This window comes from Heterodontus francisci, chromosome 35 (assembly GCF_036365525.1).
Source record: "Heterodontus francisci isolate sHetFra1 chromosome 35, sHetFra1.hap1, whole genome shotgun sequence".
Taxonomy (NCBI): domain Eukaryota; kingdom Metazoa; phylum Chordata; class Chondrichthyes; order Heterodontiformes; family Heterodontidae; genus Heterodontus; species Heterodontus francisci.
In genome coordinates this window covers 54,931,141-54,954,854 of record NC_090405.1, presented here as the reverse complement: position 1 = coordinate 54,954,854, position 23,714 = coordinate 54,931,141, and the positions used below count along the sequence as shown (strand labels likewise).

The 23,714-nt window shown below is 53.4% G+C and overlaps 1 protein-coding gene and 2 non-coding genes across 4 annotated transcripts; all 3 read right to left on the bottom strand.

The window, feature by feature from the left end:
- Nucleotides 1–704: 704 nt before the first annotated feature.
- ppib (peptidylprolyl isomerase B (cyclophilin B)) lies at nucleotides 705–21,943 on the bottom strand. Of its 2 annotated transcripts, none has more exons than XM_068015630.1 (5): nucleotides 21,794–21,943; nucleotides 8,982–9,095; nucleotides 8,637–8,730; nucleotides 2,092–2,276; nucleotides 705–1,037 (listed from the first exon to the last, which is right to left on the bottom strand). In XM_068015630.1, the coding sequence occupies exons 1-5, from the start codon at nucleotides 21,923–21,925 to the stop codon at nucleotides 915–917; spliced, it is 648 nt and encodes a 215-aa protein (XP_067871731.1). In that variant the 5' UTR covers nucleotides 21,926–21,943; the 3' UTR covers nucleotides 705–914. The 2 variants fall into 2 exon arrangements, with proteins under 2 accessions (XP_067871731.1, XP_067871730.1); XM_068015629.1 differs by having other exon boundaries at nucleotides 705–1,040; nucleotides 21,794–21,940.
- Nucleotides 2,509–2,652, bottom strand: LOC137350768 (small nucleolar RNA SNORA79). The gene has a single exon (XR_010969480.1). It is a non-coding gene; the product is annotated as a small nucleolar RNA SNORA79 (small nucleolar RNA).
- On the bottom strand, nucleotides 8,802–8,945 carry LOC137350769 (small nucleolar RNA SNORA79). Its single transcript, XR_010969481.1, has one exon. It is a non-coding gene; the product is annotated as a small nucleolar RNA SNORA79 (small nucleolar RNA).
- Nucleotides 21,944–23,714: the final 1,771 nt, after the last annotated feature.

The following is a 23,714-nucleotide window of genomic DNA, read 5'->3' as shown; positions in this document are numbered from 1 at the left end:
ACCTCAGCCTCCATGAGTAAATCCCCTTTCTGGTCCCTAATTGGCTCCACTCCTCCTTTTACCACCCTTTTACTATTTATATGCCGATCAAAAACTTTGGGATTTCTTTTAGATACTAGTCTCCTTTCATGCTCTCTCTGCTTCTCTTATTTGCTTTTTCATTTCCCCTCTGGACCTTCTATACTCAGCCTGCTTCTCAATATTTTCAAGCTGGCATCTGTCAGAAGTACACTTTTTCTTTATCTTAATCTCTTCTGTCATCCAGAGAGTTCTGGATTTGTTTGCCTTATTTTTCCCCTTCAAGGGAACATACCTTGACTGTGCCCGAACTATCTCTTCTTTGAAGGTGGCCCATTGTCTATCTATCAGTTTTCCTGCTAGCTTTTGACTCCAATTTATTCGCCCCAGCTCCATTCTTACCCCAAAGAAGTTGACCTTCCCCCAGTTAATTATTCTTATCCTGGATTGTTCTTTGTCCTTTTCCATAGTCAGCCTAAATCTTATGATACAATGATCACTGTGCCCTAAATGCTCGCCTATTGATATTTGATCCACTTGGCCCACCTCATTCCCAAGAACCAGATCTAGCAGTGCATCCTTTCTTGTTGGACTAGCAACATACTAGAAAAATGGACTGAACTTGGGCTTTTCCCCCATCTCCCAGAGACCAGACTCTTTGCACATAGAACATTACACAATAAAACTACTAGAAAACCCATCACATTTATTGGTGTGTACATTTTCTTTTTACAAAACCGATTAAACCAGTGATTCTGGAATGTTCGGATATCTATACAGCCTGGAAGCTCAGGAACAGTATCAAGTTAATGGGAATCTCCCAGCTCAGTCGCTGGTTGTGAAGGCATTGTGCCTGGGCAGAGGGGCAAGTGTCTGCAGCTCACTGCCCATACAGCTCATTCTTTGGAAATGGCAAATGGTTTCTCCACCTCAATCTTGCCAGAGTCTACAATGACCACATCGTGCAGTGGTTTATCTCTGCCATCTGTCTTCACACTCTCAACTTTTTTTACAACATCCTGCTAAAAGAAAAACACAGCATTAATTTTCAATCAACACAAGGAATCTATTCACATGACTGTCAGAGCCTCCTCGCTGCATCTGATGTGGCTAGTCTATAGCCGTTACCTCTAGACTCAACTATTCCAACATTCTCCTGGATGGCTTCCCATCTTCCATAAAGGTAGAGCTCACTCAAATCTCTAATGCCTGCATCCCAACTCTCACCATGTTCACCCACCTACACTGGCTGCCAACATCTCCATTTAAAAATCTTTGTCCTTTCTCCTTTGTCTCTAAGCTTCTCCAGCATTCCCCAACTCTCCAAGATCTCTGCACTCCTCCAATTCTGTCTGAGCATCCCCCCGATTTCCATCGCTTCGCCATTGATGGCTGTGCCTTCAGCTGCCTGGGGCCCTCAGCTCTGGAATTTCCCCCCCTAAACTTCTCCACCTCTCTCTCTCCATCGTTAAGACACTGCTTAAAACAAGCTGGGCTGTCACTAGAACACAGCCCACCAGTGCTGTTGCTTTTTAGCAAGAATCTGTACCAGGCATGGATCAGCAGAGCCATTCTCCCTCCCCACAGGCAACCTGCCAACTCACCCATTATGTGGTTCAGGCAGTGTGTGAAACCCATGGAAGGAACGTATAGACATTTCCACAACACCTCAGGGTGCTGTGCCAGCAGTGAAGTAGGTAAAGGAGGAACAGCAAACCCATGGAAAGTAGGTGCACTCAGTGTCAGTGCCAGTATCCAAGAATACTGAGCAGGTAAAGCAGTTGAGTTCCTGACCAGCCATGATCTAACTGATCGAGATGATTAAATTGAGATGTTGCCAGCCTGGGAGCCAGTGAACACATGTTGGGTGAACAAGACTTGGTGAGAGTTGGGATGCAGGCATTCGAGCTTTGAGTGAGCTCTAAATTTATGGAAGATGGGAAGCCATCCAGAACATGGCAGTGTGCAGATGGCCTGCTCTGTGGGGCAACACTCTGCCACCTCCAGCTTTCATTCTCATTGTGCGGGTGTTAAACATGGGAGGAGAGGCTAGGAGTAGGAGAAAATCCTTACAAATCCTTCGAGGACTTTTCCGAATACGACATGTTTCCCATCGAGCCAGGTGGTCCGGGAGGTAGTGATGAAGAATTGGGAGCCATTGGTATCTTTGCCAGCGTTGGCCATACTGACCCAGCCTGGTCCGTAGTGCTTCAGCTTGAAGTTTTCATCAGGAAATCGGTCACCATAGATACTCTTCCCTAGGGAGAGAGAAAGGGAGAACTCTCACAGAAGTGGAACCAGCCCCCAAGAACCAACACGACCCTGGTGTTATGTGGCACTTTCCTAACATACACATTGGGAGAACAAATCAAAATTCACTGAAGGGAAATGTCATGGCAATGAAACACCCTGTGTGAGGGGCACAGGACACTCCACAAGGAAAGGAGAGATTAACCTGTGGAACTAACAGCAGCTCAACCCAAAATGAGCATGTGTCTGACTCCGCAAAATTCAAAACGCAGACGGACAATTCCGGCTGTCCCAGTGCGCTCTGAGTGAATAAAGTCAAGTTTCATCTCCGATAACATAAAATCCTGAAGCCAGAGCTTGGGGCAGCAGGAGGAACAGTCATCGTGCGAGCATCACACCCCGTCTCCTCTCCACACGCCCGGTGTGAGCATCACACCCCGTCTCCTCCCCACACGCCCGGTGTGAGCATCACGCCCGGTGTGAGCATCACACCCCGTCTCCTCCCCACACGCCCGGTGTGAGCATCACACCCCGTCTCCTCCCCACACGCCCGGTGCGAGCATCACACCCCGTCTCCTCCCCACACGCCCGGTGCGAGCATCACACCCCGTCTCCTCTCCACACTCCCGGTGCGAGCATCACACCCAGTCTCCTCCCCACACGCCCGGTGTGAGCATCACTCAGTCTCCGTCCCCACACGCCCGGTGCGAGCATCACACCCCGTCTCCTCCCCACACGCCCGGTGCGAGCATCACACCCCGTCTCCTCCCCACACGCCCGGTGCGAGCATCACACCCCGTCTCCTCCCCACACGCCCGGTGCGAGCATCACACCCCGTCTCCTCCCCACACGCCCGGTGTGAGCATCACACCCCGTCTCCTCCCCACACGCCCGGTGTGAGCATCACACCCCGTCTCCTCCCCACACGCCCGGTGTGAGCATCACACCCCGTCTCCTCCCCACACGCCCGGTGTGAGCATCACACCCCGTCTCCTCCCCACACGCCCGGTGTGAGCATCACACCCCGTCTCCTCCCCACACGCCCGGTGTGAGCATCACACCCCGTCTCCTCCCCACACGCCCGGTGCGAGCATCACACCCCGTCTCCTCCCCACACGCCCGGTGCGAGCATCACACCCTGTCTCTTCCCCACATGCCCGGTGCGAGCATCACACCCTGTCTCTTCCCCACATGCCCAGTGCGAGCATCACACCCTGTCTCTTCCCCACATGCCCAGTGCGAGCATCACACCCCGTCTCCTCCCCACACGCCCAGTGTGAGCATCACTCAGTCTCCGTCCCCACACTCCCAGTGTGAGCATCACACCCTGTCTCTTCCCCACATGCCCAGTGCGAGCATCACACCCCGTCTCCTCCCCACACGCCCAGTGTGAGCATCACTCAGTCTCCGTCCCCACACTCCCAGTGTGAGCATCACACCCTGTCTCTTCCCCACATGCCCAGTGCGAGCATCACACCCTGTCTCCTCCCCACACGCCCAGTGTGAGCATCACACCCCGTCTCCTCCCCACACGCCCGGTGCGAGCATCACACCCCGTCTCCTCCCCACACGCCCGGTGCGAGCATCACACCCCGTCTCCTCCCCACACGCCCAGTGTGAGCATCACACCCTGTCTCCTCCCCACACGCCCAGTGCGAGCATCACACCCCGTCTCCTCCCCACACGCCCGGTGCGAGCATCACACCCCGTCTCCTCCCCACACGCCCGGTGTGAGCATCACACCCCGTCTCCTCCCCACACGCCCGGTGTGAGCATCACACCCTGTCTCCTCCCCACACGCCCGGTGCGAGCATCACACCCCGTCTCCTCCCCACACTCCCAGTGCGAGCATCACACTCAGTCTCCTCCCCACACGCCCAGTGCGAGCATCGCACCCCGTCTCCTCCCTACATGCCCAGTGTGAGCATCACACTCAGTCTCCTCCCCACACGCCCAGTGCGAGCATCGCACCCCGTCTCCTCCCTACATGCCCGGTGCAAGAGTCAGCGAACATACTAATTAGGAGTAGGCCATTCAGCCCTTCAAGCCTGTTCCGCCAATTGATAAGATCATGGCTGACCTGATTATGGCCTCAACTCCACTTTCCTGTCTGCTCCCGATACCCTTTAACTCGTTTGTTAATCAAGAATCTAACACAGCCTTAAAAATATTCAATGAGACAGCCTCAACTGCTCTCTGGGGAAAAGAATTCCACTGACCCTCAAAAACTTTCTCCTCATCTCAGTCTTAAATGGGTGACTTATTTTTACACTGTGTCCTAGTTCTAGTCTCGCACATAAGTGGAAACATCCTTGCAGCATCTACCCTGTCAATACGATCACCCTTCATTCTTCTAAACTCCACTGGATCCAGACCCAACCTGTAACCTTTCCTCATAAGATTTTTTAAATTTTATTTTTACTTATTTAGAGATACAGCACTGAAACAGGCCCTTCGGCCCACCAACAACCACCCATTTATACTAATCCTAATTTAATCTCATATTCCCCACCATTAGGGCGGCACAGTGGCGCAGTGGTTAGCACCGCAGCCTCACAGCTCCAGGAACCCGGGTTCGATTCCGGGTACTGCCTGTGTGGAGTTTGCAAGTTCTCCCTGTGTCTGCGTGGGTTTTCGCCGGGTGCTCCGGTTTCCTCCCACAAGCCAAAAGACTTGCAGGTTGGTAGGTAAATTGGCCATTATAAATTGTCACTAGTATAGGTAGGTGGTAGGGAAATATAGGGACAGGTGGGGATGTTTGGTAGGGATATGGGATTAGTGTAGGATTAGTATAAATGGGTGGTTGATGTTCGGCACAGACTCGGTGGGCCGAAGGGCCTGTTTCAGTGCTGTATCTCTAATCTAATCTAATCTCCTACCAACTACCTACACTAGGGGCAATTTATAATGGCCAATTGACCCATCAACCTGCAAATCTTTGCCTCTGGGAGGAAACCGGAGCACCCGGTGGAAACCCACACAGTCACAGGGAGAACTTGCAAACTCCGCACAGGCAGTACCCAGAATTGAACCCGGGTCGCTGGAGCTGTGAGGCTGCGGTGCTAACCACTGCATTCCAGGAATCAGTCAAGTGAACCTTTTCTCAACTGCTTCCAATGCAATTATATCCTTTCTTAAGGAGACAAAATCTGTACATATAGAACAGTACAGCACAGTACAGGCCCTTCGGCCCACGATGTTGTGCCGTACCTTTAACCTACTCTAAGATCAAACTACCTACCTACCTTTCATTCTACTATCATCCATGCACCTATCCAAGAGTCGCTTAAATGTCCTTAATGTATCTGCTTCTACTACCACCGCTGGCAGTGCATTCCATGCACCCACCACTCTGTGTAAAGAACCTACCTCTGACATCTCCCCGAAACCTTCCTCCAATCACCTTAAAATTATGCCCCCTGGTGATAGCCCTTTCCATCCTGGGAAAAAGTCTCTGACTATCCACTCTATCTATGCCTATCATCTTGTACCCCTCTATCAAGTCACCTCTCATCCTTCTTCGTTCCAATGAGAAAAGCCCTAGCACCCTCAACCTTTCTTCGTAGGACATGCCCTCCAGTCCAGGCAGCATTCTGGTAAATCTCCTCTGCACCCTCTCTAAAACTTCCACATCCTTCCTATAATGAGGCGACCAGAACTGAACACAATATTCCAAGTGTGGTCGAACCAGGGCCTTATAGAGCTGCAGCATAACCTCGCGGCTCTTAAACTCAATCCCCCTGTTAATGAAAGCCAACACCCCTATCAACTTGGGTGGCAACTTTGAGCGATCTATGGACATGGACCCCAAGATCCCTCTGTTCCTCCACACTACCAAGAATCCTGTCTTTAAGCCTGTATTCTGCATTCAAATTCGACCTTCCAAAATTAATCACTTCACACTTTTCCAGGTTGAACTCCATCTGCCACTTCACAGCCCAGCTCTGCATCCTGTCAATGTCCCGTTGCAACCTACAACAGCCCTCCACACTATCAACAACTCCAGCAACCTTCGTGTCATCGGCAAACTTGCTAACCCAGCCTTCCACTTCCTCATCCAAGTCATTTATAAAAATCACAAAGAGCAGAGGTCCCAGAACAGATCCTTGTGGAACACCACTGGTCACCGAGCTCCATGCTGAATACTTTCCATCTACTACCACCCTCTGACTTCTATGGGCCAGCCAATTTTGTATCCAGACAGCCAACTTTCCCTGTATCCCATGCCTCCTTACTTTCTGAATGAGCCTACCATGGGGAACCTTATCAAATGCCTTGCTAAAATCCATATACACCACATCCACTGCTCTTCCTTCATCAATGTGTTTTGTCACATCTTCAAAGAATTCAATAAGGCTTGTGAGGCATGACCTGCCCCTCACAAAGCCATGCTGACTGTCTCTAATCAAACCATGCTTTTCCAAATAATCATAAATCCTGTCTCTCAGAATCCTCTCCAATAACTTTCCCACTACCGACGTAAGACTGACTGGTCTATAATTCCCAGGGTTATCCCTATTCCCTTTCTTGAACAAGGCAACAACATTTGCCACCCTCCAATCATCCAGTACTACTCCAGTGGACAGTGAAGACGTAAAGATCATCGCCAAAGACGCAGCAATCTCTTCCCTCGCTTCCCGTAATATCCTTGGGTATATCCCGTCTGGCCCTGGGGACTTATCTATCCTCATGTCTTTCAAAATTTCCAGCACATCCTCCCTCTTAACCTCAACCTGTTCGAGCATATCAGCCTGTTCCACACTGTCCTCACAAACAACCAGGTCCCTCTCACTAGTGAATACTGAAGCAAAGTATTCATTTAGGACCTCCCCTACCTCCTCCGACTTCAGGCACAAGTTCCCTCCACTATCCCTGATCGGCCCTACCCTCACTCTGGCCATCCTCTTGTTCCTCACATAAGTGTAGAACGCCTTGGGATTTTCCTTAATCCTACCCGCCAAGACTTTTTCATGTCCCCTTCTAGCTCTCCTAAGTCCATTCTTCAGTTCCTTCCTGGCTACCTTGTAATCCGCTAGTGCCCTGTCTGATCCTTGCTTCCTCAACCTTAAGTAAGCTTCCTTCTTCCTCTTGACTAGCTGTTCCACCTCTCTTGCCATCCAAGGTTCCTTCACCCTACCATCCCTTCCTTGCCTCATCGGGACAAACCTATCCAGCACTCGCAGCAAGTGCTCCCTAAACAACCTCCACATTTCTGTCGTGCATTTCCCCGAGAACATCTGTTCCCAATTTATGCTCCCCAGTTCCTGCCTAATAGCACTGTAATTCCCCCTCCCCCAATTAAATATTTTCACATCCCGTCTGCTCCTGTCCCTCTCCATGACTATAGTAAAGGTCAGGGTGTTGTGATCACTATCACCGAAATGCTCTCCCACCAAGAGATCTGCCACCTGGCCTGGTTCGTTGCCAAGCACCAAATCCAACATAGCCTCCCCTCTAGTCAGCCTATCTACATATTGAGTCAGGAAACCTTCCTGGACACACCTGACAAAAACTGCTCCATCCAAACTATTTGCACTAAGGAGATTCCAATCAATATTAGGGAAGTTGAAGTCACCCATGACAACAACCCTGTTACTTCTGCACCTTTCCAAAATCTGCCTCCCAATCTGTTCCTCCGTGTCTCTGTTGCTATTGGGGGGTCTATAGAAAACTCCCAATAAAGCGAGTGCTCCTTTCCTGTTTCTGACTTCCACCCATAATGACTCAGTAGACAAACCCTCCTCGACGACCTCCCTTTCTGCAGCTGTGATACTATCCCTGATTAGCAATGCCACTCCCCCACCTCTTTTACCTCCCTCCCTATTCCTTTTGAAACATCTAAACCCCGGAACATCCAACATCCATTCCTGCCCCTGTGATATCCAAGTCTCCGTAATGGCCACAACATCGTAGCTCCAAGTACTGATCCATGCTCTAAGTTCATCACCCTTATTCCTGACACTTCTTGCATTAAAATAGACACACTTCAACCCATCATACTGGCTGCAACTTTGCCCTGTCAACTGTCTAACCTTCCTCACAGACTCTCTGCACTCTGTGTCTGCCTGTTCAACAGCTACCCCATCCACTGTTTTCCAGATGTGGACTCACCAAGGGCCTATACAACTGTAGCAAAACTGCCCTACTTTTAATTTCCCCTTGCAATAAACACTCCATTTGCCTTCCTAATAACTTGCTGTACCTTTTGTGAATGATGTACCAGGACACTTAGATCCCTCTGCATTGCAGAGTTCTGCAATCTCTCTCCACTTCAATAATATACAGCTTTTCTATTCTTCCTGCCAAAGTGGACAAGTTCACATTATCCCATCACACACACACCAGAGAGGAGGGATAATCATACTCACCACCAGTGCCATCTCCGCGGGTGAAGTCTCCTCCCTGGATCATGAAATCTTTGATTACTCGGTGGAATTTGCTGTTTTTGTAGCCAAAGCCTTTCTGCAAAGAAAGCAGGACAGATTAAGCAGGGGACTGACAGCAACCGCGCTCCAGAATGAGCCGGGGAATTCGTGTGTCTGACTCCGCAAAATTCAAAACGCAGACGGACAATTCCGGCTGTCCCAGTGCGCTCTGAGTGAATAAAGTCAAGTTTCATCTCCGATAACATAAAATCCTGAAGCCGGAGCTTGGGGCAGCAGGAGGAACTGTCATCGTGTGGGAAACAAGAGGTAGACAAGAGGAATACTCACCTCCCCCGTCGCTAAAGCAACAAAGTTTTCAACTGTCTTTGGAACAGTCTTCCCAAACAGACCAAATACTATACGACCTGCATCCTCCTCTCCAATCCTGATATCAAAATACACCTAGAGGAGGAAAATCAGACAGGAGTCAGCTCACTGGGCAAAATACACTCACTCACTCTATCTGAGGAGGGAAATCAGACAGGAGTGAGCTCACTGGGAAAAATACACTCACTCACTCTCTATCTGAGGAGGGAAATCAGACAGGGGTCAGCTCACTGGGAAAAAGACACTCACTCTCTATCTGATGAAGAAAATCAGACAGGGGTCAGCTCACTGGGAAAAATACACTCACTCACTATCTGAGGAGGGAAATCAGACAGGAGTGAGCTCACTGGGAAAAATACACTCACTCACTCTCTATCTGAGGAGGGAAATCAGACAGGAGTCAGCTCACTGGGAAAAAGACACTCACTCTCTCTGAGGAGGGAAATCAGACAGGAGTCAGCTCACTGGGAAAAATACACTCACTCACTATCTGAGGAGGGAAATCAGACAGGAGTCAGCTCACTGGGAAAAATACACTCACTCACTCTCTATCTATCCGAGGAGGGAAATCAGACAGGAGTCAGCTCACTGGGAAAAATACACTCACTCACTCTCTATCTATCTGAGGAGGGAAATCAGACAGGAGTCAGCTCACTGGGAAAAATACATTCACTCACTCTCTATCTGAGGAGGGAAATCAGACAGGATATGTGGGATATGTTGAATATTCCTTGTTCCAGCCCTACTCAGGCCCCCTCCCCCCACTCTTTTTCCAGTACATTGATGACTGTTTCGGTGCCATTTCCTGCTCCCGCCCCGAAGAGGAAAACCATACCAACTTTGCTTCTAATTTCCACCCTTCTCTAACCTTTACACGGTCAATCTCCGACACTTCCCTTCCCCCGACTTCTGTGTCTCCATCTCTGGGGATGGACTCTCTAATATCCATTATAAGCCCACCGACTCCTCCAACTACCTCGACTCCACTTCTTCACACCCTGCCTCCTGTAAGGACTCCATTCCATTCTCCCACTTTCTCCGTCTCCGACACACCTGCTCTGATGATGCTACCTTCCACGACAGCACTTCTGATACGTCTTCCTTTTATCCTCAACCAAGGATTCCCCCCACGGTGGTTGACAGGGTCCACAACCGTGTCCGGCCCATTTCCCGCACCTCTACCCTCATCCCTTCCCCTCCCTCCCAGAACCGTGACAGGGCTCCCCTTTTCCTCACTTCCCACCCCATTAGCTTCCATACCCAAAGGATCATCCTCTGTCAACGGGCGGCACAGTGGTTAGCAGCGCAGCCTCACAGCTCCAGGGACCCGGATTTGATTCTGGGTACTGCCTGTGTGGAGTTTGCAAGTTCTCCCTGTGTCTGCGTGGGTTTTCGCTGGGTGCTCCGGTTTCCTCCCACCACCACAAGACTTGCAGGTTGATAGGTAAATTGGCCATTGTAAATTGCCCCTAGTATAGGTAGGTGGTAGGGGAATTGAGGGAAGGTGGGGATGTGGTAGGAATATGGAATTAGTGTAGGATTAGTATAAATGGGTGGTTGATGGTCGGCACAGACTCGGTGGGCCGAAGGGCCTGTTTCAGTGCTGTATCTCTAAATAAAAATAAATAAAAATTCCCGCCACCTCCAGCATGATGCCATTACCAAAGGCATCTTCACCTCCCTTCCCGTCAGCATTCCGAAGGGATCGTTCCCTCCGCGACACCCTGGTCCACTCCATTACCTCCACCATCTCGTCCCCTTCCCACAGCACCTTTCCCTGCAATTGCAGGAGGTGTAATACCTGTCCATTTACCTCCTCTCTCCTCACATCCCAGGCCTCAGGTGAAGCAGTGATTTACTTGTACTTCTTTCAATGTAGTATACTGTATTCGCTGCTCACAGTGTGGTGGTCTCTACATTGGGGAGACCAAACGGAGACTGGGTGACCGCTTTGTGGAACACCTCTGCTCAGTCCGAAAGCATGACCCCGAGCTTCCGGTTGCTTGCCATTTCAACATCCCCCCTGCTCTCATCTCTGTCCTGGGCTTGCTGCAGTGTTCCAGTGAACATCAACGCAAGCTCGAGAAACAGCATCTCATTTACTGATTAGGCACACTACAGCCTGCCGGACTGAACATTGAGTTCAATAATTTCAGAGCATGACGGGCCCCCCATTTTACTTTTATCTTTAGTTATTTTTTCTTTTATTCTTTGTGTTTATTTTATTTTAGTTTGTTCAGTTTGGCTACCCACTTTTCTTTCATGTTTGTACTTGTGGCTGTTCAGTTTTCAGTCCATTAACACCCTATCTGTACTAATGCTTTGTCTTTCAACGCATGATTAACATATTGTTTGCCTTTGCTCCATGACCTTCTGGTCGGTTACTCTCTGTGACATTGTCCTATCAACACCTTCTCTTTTGTTATCTCTTGCCCCACCCGCACTTTACTTGCTTCAAATCTTTTACATTTCTTATATCTGCCAGTTCTGATGAAGGGTCACTGACCTGAAACGTTAACACTGCTTCTCTCTCCACAGATGCTGCCAGACCTGCTGAGTATTTCCAGCACTTTCTGTTTTTATTTCAGATTTCCAGCATCTGCAGTATTTTGCTTTTATTATATGAGATCAGACAGGAGTCAACTCAATGGGAAAAACACACTCACTCTCAATCTGAGGAGGGAGATCAGACAGGAGTCAGCTCACTAGGCAAAACACACTCACAACCTGTCACTCACATAATAAGCACTACACACAGACAGATCAGCAAGCTTTGGAACAGACCATGTACCAAATGTCACAATTGAACAGTGAGAGTGATGAACCATTGTTGACCAGTTGAGTGATCTGTTCATTCCACACTCCATTTCACTGTGTATTTTATTTATTTAATTTTTTTATTTATTTAGAGATACAGCACTGAAACAGGCCCTTCGGCCCACCGAGTCTGTGCCGACCATCAACCACCCATTTATACTAATCTTACAGTAATCCCATATTCCCTACCACATCCCCACTATTCTCCTACCACCTACCTACACTAGGGGCAATTTACAATGGCCAATTTACCTATCACCTGCAAGTCTTTGGCTGTGGGAGGAAACCGGAGCACCCGGGGAAAACCCACACAGACACGGGGAGAAATTGCTAACTCCACACACGCAGTACCCAGAATTGAACCCAGATCGCTGGAGCTGTGAGGCTGTGGTGCTAACCACTGCACCACCCTGTGCAGCACAGGAGTGGGCTGAGGGCAACACAGAGAAGTAATTTCTAGTTGTAAACTGACTTGGAGTGGAGCAGGCTGTGAACAGACAGGAGGTGCCGAGCCTGGGCAGTGTGCCCAGTCACTCTAAGGCAAACCCAACAGTCTGACTGCCAAATCTCTCCAATAAGGTGAATAACTCAGCAAGTGACACACTCCACAAGATCACCAGGGAAAGGTTAAGATTCAAAGACAGTATCACACCACTGCTCAATTTAGTAGTAACTATACAGTAAACAGTGCCCTTACCCAGAGACATGGGGGACACAGTAGGTGGGACAGCACGCCCAGGGGGGTGGGCAGTGTGCAAGGACAGGATGAGGGCATCCAGCCAGAGGGAGAGCAACAAAGGTTCATTGGACTGATCCTGGGATGGAGGGATTGTCCAATGAGGAACGATTAAATAGACTGGTTCTTTAATCTCTGACGTTTAGAAGAATGAGGTGATCTCATTCAAACATACAAAACTCGTACAGGGCTTGACAGGGCAGATGCAGGAAGGATGTTTCCTCTAACTAGTGAGTCTAGAACCAAGGGACACAGTCTCACAATAAGGGGCAGGCCATTTAGGACTGAGATGAGGAATTTCTTCACTCAGAGGTTTGTGAATTTTTGGAATTTTCTACCCGAGGGCTGTGGAGGCTCAGTCGTTGAGTAAGTACAAACAGAGATCGATAGATTTCTACACATTAAAAACATCGAGGGATAGTGTAGGAAAACAGGGTTGAAATAGATCAGCCACGAATTGCTTGAATGGCGGAGTGGGCTCGAAGGGCTGAATGGCCTACTCCTGCTCCTATTTCTTATCTTACCCAGGCAACATAAAAGTCACCTGCATTACACAAAAATGCTTGCAAATATCACTGCAGCCACAGGAACGAGTGCAACACAGAACATAGAGCTGCACTGGGACAAGGACACGCTATCCGCATGCAGCGATAGCAGATTCTAGAAATAGAACAAAAAATACATCATGCTGCTGACAATGTCTATCCTCCCTCAGTAGCAGAGTCCCAGCTTCCATAGACTCCCCAGGGAAACTGAGAAGTCGAGGGGGTGAGGGGAGGAGGGGAACAAGGTTACAATTAATCCAATAAATGAGGAATGGACTTATTGTTATTACCAGATAACCCAGAATTGCAGCAACCTAGGTGCTTGGGTTCAGCTCTTTTACATCCACTGAGCGGATAGATAGGGCCTTGGTTCATAGTCGACCTTGGCACTGACCCCCCGACAGGGCGGCGAGCCCTCGGTACAGCACTGGGAGAGGCAGCTTCGACTACGTGCTTCAATCTCTGGAGTCGGACTTGAATCGAGGAGCCTCTCCCTCAGGTGAGGGTACCACCCACTGAGCCATGGCTGAGCCCTCGGGGATACCATGTGATGATCTCACTGGGGCCAGAAATTCCAGGCACACGGCACTGCCTGTTCCCAGTGATCCCAGTTTCAGTCAAACTCTCACCCACTGTCTAATGTACAAGACATTCCTTGTTGCATTCCCTGCACCAAGGTGGTAGATGTTATTTGACCAGCTCATTCCCTGAAATCTCCCTTTCTCTTTACACTGAGTTCCTTGTGGGATGTTTTGCTAGTCCTGTTGGGGAGGGTTTAAACTAGTTTGGCAGGGGGATGGGGACCTGAGGGTAGACTCAGCTGGGACAAAATCAGAAATGAAAATGGAAGGCAGAAAATTAATGAATGAATCTGGAAGACAGGGTTAGGAAATAAAAAAAAAAGTTTGGCAGTGCTTATATTTCAATGCAAGGAGTACAGCAAATAAAGCAGATGAGCTGAGGGCACAGATAGACACGTGGCAGTATGATATCATAGCTATTACAGAAACATGGCTTAAGGAAGGACAGGACTGGCAGCTCAACGTTCCTGGCTACAGGGTTTTCAGAAGCGATAGGGAGGGGGATAAGGAAGGAGGGGGAATGGCAATTTTGGTCAAGGAAACTATTAACAGCTGTGAGGAGGGATGATCTGTTGGAAGGTTCATCAAATGAGGCCATATGGATTGAGCTAACAAAAAAGGGACAATCACACTGCTGGGAGTGTACTATAGACCTCCAGTCAGAGGGAGATAGAAAAGTATATATGTAGGCAAAGCTCTGAGAAGTGCAAGAACAATAGGGCAGTAATAGTAGGGGATTTTAATTACCCCAATATTAACTGCGATAGTTTTAGTGAAAGGAATTGAGGGAGCAGAATTCTTCAGGTGCATTCAGGAGAACTTTCTTGCCCAGTATGTAGCAAGTCCAACAAAAAAGGGTGTAGTTTTAGACTTAGTTTTAGGAAATGAAGATGGGCAGGTGGAAGGAGTGGCAGTGGGAGAGCATTTTGGTGGTAGTGATCATAATTCAGTCAGTTTTAACACAATTATGGAAAGGACAGAGATAGAACAGGAGTTAGAGTTCTCAATTGGGGCAAGGCCAATTTTACTAAGCTGAGGAGTGATTTAGTGAAAGTGGACTGGAAACAGCTACTTGAAGGTAAATCAGTATCAGAACAGTGGGAGGTGTTCAAAGGGGAAAGTCAAGGGGTTCAGAGTAAACATGTTCCCACAAAGAAAAAGGGTGAGGCGGCCAAATCTAGAGTCACATGGATGTCAAGGAGCCTACAGGGTAAGAGAAGGCAGAAAAGGAAAGCTTATGTCCGACACCAAGAACTCAATACGACAGAAAGCAGAGAGGAGTATAGAAAGTGGAGGGGTGAAATCAAAAAGGAAATTAGGAAAGCAAAGAGCAGGCATGAAAGAATATTGGCAAGCAAAATCAAGGTGAACCCAAAGGTGTTTTTATCAATACATTAAGAGTAAGAGGATAACTAAGGAGCGAGTAGAGCCCATAAAAGAACAAAGAGGTAACCTATGTGTCTGTACGGATGATATCGGCGTTATTAATGAACACTTTGCATCTGTCTTCACAAAAGAGGGGGACGATGCAGATAATGTAGTTAAGGAGGAAGAGTGTGAAGTATTGGATGTGATAAACATAGGGAGAGAGGAAGTATTAATGGGATTAGCATCCTTGAAAGTTGATAAATCACCAGAGCCAGATGAAATGTATCCTAGGCTGTTAAAAGAAGCAAGAGAGGAAATAGCAGAGGGTCTGACAATCATTTTCCAGTCCTCACTGGATACAGGTGTGGTGCCGGAGGATTGGAGAACTGCTAACATTGTACCTCTGTTTAAAAAGGGAGCCAGGGATAGACTGAATAATTACAGGCCAGTCAGTCTAACCTCAGTAGTGGGAACATTATTGGAATCTATTCTTAGAAACAGGATAAACTGTCACTTAGAAAGGCACAGATTAATCAAGGATAGTCTGCATGGATTTGTTAAGGGAAGATCTTGTTTGACCAACCTGATTGAATTTTTTGAAGTAACAAGGAAGACAGATGAAGGTAGTGCAGTTGATGTGGTCTACATGGATTTTAACAAGGCTTTTGACAAGGTCCCACATGGCAGACTGGTTACAAAAATAAAATCTCAAGGGTTCCAGGGATGTGCAGTAAGGTGGATACAAAATTGGCTGAGTGGCAGGAAACAAAGGGTAATTGTTGATAGTTGTTTTAGCGACGGGAGGGCTGTTTCCAGCGGCATTCAGCAGGGCTCAGTACCGGGTCTGCTGCTTTTTGTGATACATATTAAAGATTTGGACGTAAATGTAGGGGGCATGATCAGGAAGTTTGCAGATGACACAAAGATTGGCCATGTAGTAGATAGCGAGGAGGATAGCTGTAGGCTGCAGGAAGATATTGATGGTCTGGTCAGATGGGCAGAAAAGTGGCAAATGGAATTCAACCTGGAGAAGAAAGAGGCAATGTCTTTGGGGAGGTCAAACAAGGCAAAGGAATACACGATTAATGGGAGAATACTGAGAAGTGTAGAGGAAGTGAGGGACCTTGGAGTGAATGTCCACAGATCCCTGAAGGTAGGACAGGTCGATAAGGTGGTTAAGAAGGCATATGGAATCCTTTCCTTTATTAGCCAAGGTATAGATTATAAGAGCAGGGAGGTTATGCTGGAACTGTATCACTCATTGGTTAGGCCACAACTTGAGTACTGTGTGCAGTTCTGGTCACCTCATTACAGAAAGGATGTAATTGCACTAGAGAGAGTACAGAGGAGATTTACGAGGATGTTGCCAGGACTGGAAAAATACAGCTATGAAGAAAGATTGGATAAGCTGGGGTTGTTCTCCTGGGAACAGAGATGGCTCAGGGGAGATTTGATTGAAAAGTACAAAATTTTTGAGGGACCTGGATAGAGTGGAGGTGAAGGGTCTATTCACGTTAGCAGAGAAGTCAGTGACTGGGGGGCATAGATTTAAAGTGATTGGTGGAAAATTAGAGAGGAGTTCAGGAAAAACATTTTCACCCAGAGGATTATGGGGGTCTGGAACTCACTGCCTGAAAGGGTAGTTGAGGCAGAGACCCTCAACTCATTCAAAAGGAATCTGGATATGCACCTCAAGTGCCATAATCTGCAGGACTATGGACCAAATGCTGGAAGGTGAGATTAGAATAGGTGGAACGTTTTTGCCAGCACAGACACAATGGGCCAAGTGGCCTCTTGTTGTACCTTAAACTTTCTATGGTTCATGATCCTAATACTGTGAGGCTTTGGTCTCCAACAGTAGCTGCGTCTGTCTGCGCCCCCTCCCCCCTCGCGCACTCTCTCCCTTCCCACTCCCTCCCGCTCCCCCCACACCTCCGTCTTCCAACCCCCTCTCTCTCCCCACGCCTCCCCCTTCCCACGCCCTATCCCTCCCTCCCTCCCTCCTCCCACTTCCACACCTCCCCTTCCCACCCCTCCCACTCGGCCTCCCTTACTCGCCTCCTCCTTCCCATCCCCATCCTCCCCCATCCCGCCCCCCCAGCTCCCTGCCCCCCAACCCCCGCTCTCACCCCCACTCCCTGCCCCCCATCCCCCCTCCTCCCCCTTCCCACCAAGACCCTACCCCCCATCTCCCCCCCCCACTCCCTGCCCCCCATCCCCCCCCCCACTCCCTGCCCCCCATCCCCCCCCCCACTCCCTGCCCCCCATCCTCCCCCTTCCCACCCCCCACACTCCCGACCCCACACGCCCTACCCCCCCATCCCCACTCCCTACCCCCATCCCCCCCTCCACTCCCTGCCCCCATCCCCCCCTCCACCCCTCCACTCCCTGCCCCCATCCCCCCCTCCACTCCCTGCCCCCATCCCCCCCTCCACTCCCTACCCCCATCTCCCCCCCCACTCCCTACCCCCATCTCCCATCCCCACCCCCTACCCCCATCTCCCATCCCCACCCCACTCCCTACCCCCATCTCCCATCCCCACCCCACTCCCTACCCCCATCTCCCATCCCCACCCCACTCCCTACCCCCATCTCCCCCCCCCCACTCCCTGCCCCCATCTCCCCCCCCCACTCCCTACCCCCATCTCCCCCCCCCCACTCCCTACCCCCATCTCCCTCCCCCCATCTCTCCCCCCCCACTCCCTACCCCCATCTCCCCCCCCCCACTCCCTACCCCCATCTCCCCCCCCCCACTCCCTGCCCCCATCTCCCCCCCCACTCCTGCCCCCATCTCCCCCCCCCACTCCCTGCCCCCATCTCTCCCCCCCCACTCCCTGCCCCCATCTCCCCCCGCCACTCCCTGCCCCCATCTCCCCCCCCCACTCCCTGCCCCCATCTCCCCCCGCCACTCCCTACCCCCCACTCCCCCCCCACTCCCTGCCCCCATCTCCCCCCGCCACTCCCTGCCCCCATCTCTCCCCCCCCACTCCCTGCCCCCATCTCCCCCCGCCACTCCCTACCCCCATCTCCCCCCCCACTCCCTACCCCCATCTCCCATCCCCACCCCACTCCCTACCCCCATCTCCCATCCCCACCCCACTCCCTACCCCCATCTCCCCCCCCCCCCACTCCCTGCCCCCATCTCCCCCCCCCCACTCCCTACCCCCATCTCCCTCCCCCATCTCCCCCCCCCCCCACTCCCTGCCCCCATCTCCCCCCCCACTCCCTGCCCCCATCTCCCCCCCCCACTCCCTGCCCCCATCTCCCCCCCCCCACTCCCTGCCCCCATCTCCCCCCCCCCACTCCCTGCCCCCATCTCTCCCCCCCCACTCCCTGCCCCCATCTCCCCCCGCCACTCCCTGCCCCCATCTCCCCCCCCACTCCCTGCCCCCATCTCCCCCCGCCACTCCCTACCCCCCATCCCCCCCCCACTCCCTACTCCCATCTCCCCCCCCCACTCCCTACCCCCATCTCCCCCCCCCACTCCCTACCCCCATCTCCCCCCCCCACTCCCTACCCCCATCTCCCCCCCCACTCCCTACCCCCATCTCCCCCCCCCACTCCCTACCCCCATCTCCCCCCCCCACTCCCTACCCCCATCTCCTCCCCCCATCTCCCCCCCCCCACTCCCTACCCCCATCTCCCCCCCCCACTCCCTACCCCCGCCTCCCCCCCCACTCCCTACCTCCGCCTCCCCCCCCACTCCCTACCTCCGCCTCCCCCCCCACTCCCTACCCCCCTCTCCCCACCCCACTCCCGATCCCACCCCACTCCCGATCCCCCACTCCATACCCCCATCCCCCCCACTCCCGAGCCCTTTCCCCCCCCCCACTGCCTATCCCCATCCCCCCCACTCCCTAGCCCTTCCCCCCCCCCCCACTGCCTACCCCCATCCCCCCCCACTCCCTAGCCCTTCCCCCCCCCCCCACTGCCTACCACCATCCCCCCCCCACCCCTCCCTAACCCCCCATCCCCCCCCACTCCCTAACCCCCCATCCCCCCCCACTCTCTCCCTGACCCCCCCCCATCCCCCCCACTCTCTCCCTGACCCCCCCCCCATCCCCCCCACTCTCTCCCTGACCCCCCCCATCCCCCCCCACTCTCTCCCTGACCCCCCCCATCCCCCCCCACTCTCTCCCTGACCCCCCCCATCCCCCCCCACTCTCTCCCTGACCCCCCCCATCCCCCCCACTCTCTCCCTGACCCCCCCCATCCCCCCCCACTCTCTCCCTGACCCCCCCCATCCCCCCCCACTCTCTCCCTGACACCCCATCCCCCCCCACTCTCTCCCTGACCCCCCATCCCCCCCCCACTCTCTCCCTGACCCCCCATCCCCCCCCCACTCTCTCCGACCCCCCATCCCCCCCCCACACTCTCTCCCTGACCCCCCATCCCCCCCCCACACTCCCTGACCCCCCCCATCCACCCCCCCACACTCCCTGACCCCCCCCATCCACCCCCCCACACTCCCTGACCCCCCCATCCCCCCCCCACACTCCCTGACCCCCCCATCCCCCCCCCACACTCCCTGACCCCCCCATCCACCCTCCCACACTCCCTGACCCCCCCATCCACCCTCCCACACTCCCTGACCCCCCCATCCACCCCCCCACTCCCTGACCCCCCCCATCCACCCTCCCACACTCCCTGACCCCCCCATCCACCCCCCCACTCCCTGACCCCCCCATCCACCCCCCCCACTCCCTGACCCCCCCATCCACCCCCCCCACTCCCTGACCCCCCCATCCACCCCCCCCACACTAACTGCCCCCCCATCCACCCCCCCACACTAACTGCCCCCCATCCACCCCCCCCACACTCCCTGACCCCCCCCATCCACCCCCCCCACACTCCGACCCCCCCCACACTCCCTGACCCCCCCATCCACCCCCCCCCACACTCCCTGACCCCCCCATCCACCCCCCCCACTACCTGACCCCCCCATCCACCCCCCCCACTCCCTGACCCCCCCCACTCCCTGACCCCCCCCACTCCCTGACCCCCCCTCACTCCCTGACCCCCCCCCATCCACCCCCCCCACTCCCTGACCCCCCCATCCACCCCCCCCACACTCCGACCCCCCCCACACTCCCTGACCCCCCCATCCACCCCCCCCCCACACTCCCTGACCCGCCCCACTCCCTGACCCCCCCATCCACCCCCCCACTCCCTGACCCCCCCATCATCCACCCCCCCCCCCACTCCCTGACCCCCCCATCATCCACCCCCCCCACTCCCACCCCCCACTCCCTGACCCCCCATCTCCCACCCCCCACTCCCTGACCCCCCATCTCCCACCCCCCACTCCCTGACCCCCCCATCCACCCCCCCCCCCACACTCCCTGACCCCCCCATCCCCCCCCCACACTCCCTGACCCCCCATCTCCCACCCCCTGGCCCCCCATCTCCCACCCCCCACTCCCTAACCCCCCCATCCCCCCCCCACACTCCCTGACCCCCCCATCCCCCCCCACACTCCCTGACCCCCCCATCCACCCCCCCCACACTCCCTGACCCCCCCACACTCCCTGACCCCCCCATCCACCCCCCCATCCAAACCCCCCCACACTCCCTGACCCCCCCCATCCTCCCCCCCTGACCCCCCATCCACCCCCCCCTGACCCCCCATCCACCCCCCCCCACACTCCCTGACCCCCCCATCCACCCCCCCCCACACTCCCTGACCCCCCCATCCACCCCCCCACACTCCCTGACCCCACATCCACCCCCCCACACTCCCTGACCCCCCCCACACTCCCTGACCCCCCCCACACTCCCTGACCCCCCCCCACACTCCCTGACCCCCCCCCACACTCCCTGACCCCCCCCCACACTCCCTGACTCCCCATCCCCCCCCCACACTCCCTGAACCCCCATCCATCCCCCCCACACTCCCTGACTCCCCATCCCCCCCCCACACTCCCTGACTCCCCCATCCACCCCCCACACTCCCTGACCCCCCCATCCAAACCCCCCCACACTCCCTGACCCCCCCCATCCACCCCCCCTGACCCCCCATCCACCCCCCCCAACCCCCCCCCCATCCACCCCCCCCACACTCCCTGACCCCCCCATCCACCCCCCCACACTCCCTGACCCCCCCATCCACCCCCCACACTCCCTGACCCCCCCCCACACTCCCTGACCCCCCCCCCACACTCCCTGACCCCCCCATCCACCCCCCCACACTCCCTGACCCCCCCATCCCCCCCCCGACCCCCCCATCCCCCCCCCGACCCCCCCATCCCCCCCCACACTCCCTGACCCCCCATCCCCCCCCCACACTCCCTGACCCCCCCCCACACTCCCTGACCCCCCCATCCACCCCCACACTCCCTGACCCCCCCATCCACCCCCCCACACTCCCTGACCCCCCCATCCACCCCCCCACACTCCCTGACCCCCCCATCCACCCCCCCACACTCCCTGACCCCCCATCCACCCCCCCCACACTCCCTGACCCCTCCCCCCACACTCCCTGACCCCTCCCCCCACACTCCCTGACCCCCCATCCACCCCCCCACACTCCCTGACCCCCCCATCCACCCCCCCACACTCCCTGACCCCCCATCCACCCCCCCCACACTCCCTGACCCCTCCCCCCACACTCCCTGACCCCCCCCCCCACACTCCCTGACCCCCCCCCCACACTCCCTGACCCCCCATCCACCCCCCCCACACTCCCCTCTCCCTCCTCCTTGTTTCTCATCCCCCTTTCCACGTTACCTTGACGGTGACTTTCGGCCCTTTTTTCTTCTCCTCGGCCTGTGAGGCCCCGGGCAGCAGGAGGAAGGTGAGGGCGGCAGTCAGCAGCGCGGCAGCGAGCAGCACCTTCATCTTCCAGTCCGAGAGGCGCATCTGCTGGGCCAGGGGGCGGGGCCAGACTAGGGGGCGGGGCCAGACTGAGACCGGTGCGGTGGCGCCCACCGCGGGCCTGGGGGGGGGGGGGGGGGAGAGAGTAAATGACCACCCTTAGTAACCGCGCTCTGACCCCAGCGCAACACGTACCAACAACAACAAGTACAAAAATTGCTTGTACCCTTCACACTCGTCGTGTCACGCCGTAAATCTCATATCATATTGGAATCCAGCTCTAAATCATGTATTGAACCCCCCCTTTCCCTACGGTTGGTAGAAAGCCGCAGATCAGCCGTTACACGCATGCGCCGTATGTAAGATAGTCCATTGTCCTGGTAGGGGGGCAAGAACGAACTGACACACCAAAATGTCAGGAATTGCTCAGATTATAATTGGAGAATTATACAGAGAAAATTATGCTTTAAGATACTTCATTTTTAAATTGCTCGTTGAACTTTTAACCTCGTGATGCATTAGGAGTGAGTTACGGATCACCTCTGACTTTTGTGGTACATTCAGAAAGCCACGAACGTGCCACGCTATTCACTTGTGATTGGCCAAGCCGCCGACTTCAATTGGCCAATCAGAAATGACAGAATGTTGTGCCTAGCCAATGGGAATCTAGATGGAAACAAAAAGCAGCCCAGCCCACTTCCAGGGGCCACGTGATCCAAGCCTTGCTATTTCTGGGCCAATGAGAAGCGTTTGTATTGTTGCTGGGCAGACTTTGGGTGATGAGGAGTGGGAGCCCCCTGGCTGATGGTAGCCAGAGGGCAATGGAAGCCCCCCACATGGCTGAGTTGAGCCACATGTACAGGTTGGAGGGTTTAAAGTGGAGCCAGATGGTGGTTTATGACTCAATAGCGCAGCAAACATCACATTAATAAAGGGAGGGGGGGGGGGGGGAACTCAGAATCAGTCCTTTGGGGTAAAATTGGTGGATTTATTGCTATAGAGCTGTTCAAAATCACAGAATGGTTAAAGCACAGAAGGAGGCCATTTGGCCATTCGTTTCCAAACGCAATTGATCTAGTCCCACTCCCCCGCTTTCTCCCCCTAGCCCTGCAAATCTTTCTCTTCAGATAATTATCCAATTATTGGATGGTTTTGATAGAGTAAATAGGGGGAAACTGTTTCCACCAACAGGAGGGTCAGTAACCAGAGGACACAGATTTATAATAATTGACAAAGGAACCAGAGGGGGAGAGGAGGAGACTTTTTTTTTACGCGGCGAGTTGTTGTGATCTGGAATGTGCCGCCTGAAAAGGCGGTGGAAGCAGATTCAATGGTAACAAAAGGGAATTGGATAAATACTACAAAGGAGAATTTTACAGGGCTATGGGGAAAGAGCAATGGTGCAGACTCGATGGGCCGAAGGGCCTCTTCTGTGCTGTATTCTGTGATTCTGTGAGCAGGGGAGTGGGACTAATTACATAGGTCAAAGAGCACTATGAGCCACTATGCTCTCTGATTCTATGTTTCCAAATGGCCTTATTGTACAATTATATTTTAGGAAGGGAATGGGCCAACAGTACAAGCAATTAGATAATAAGTCTTTTTTAGGTAGAGGGAAAATGATAAGCCTCTTTTTTCATAAATCAATCACTTCTTCTCTCCAGAAACACATCAAATCTCTTGAACCCTATTATCTTTGTAAATATACAAAGCATTTAAACTCCATCGTGTCACGTTGCGGCCACAATTTGTTCCACCTACAGGAAGCAATGTAACAAATCATTAAGGTGACTTCAACAACACCTCACTGCTCTCTGACCTCTAAAACCAAGAA

What these genes read in the sequence shown, in the direction of transcription:
- ppib (XM_068015629.1), bottom strand. Translation starts at nt 21,925, where the DNA reads ATGCGCCTCTCGGACTGGAAGATGAAGGTGCTGCTCGCTGCCGCGCTG. An exon ending in GGCCGAAAGTCACCGTCAAG is followed by an intron (nt 9,096 to 21,793) that starts GTAACGTGGAAA and finishes TTCCTCCTCTAG; the next exon opens with GTGTATTTTGATATCAGGAT. An exon ending in TTGCTTTAGCGACGGGGGAG is followed by an intron (nt 8,731 to 8,981) that starts GTGAGTATTCCT and finishes CTTTCTTTGCAG; the next exon opens with AAAGGCTTTGGCTACAAAAA.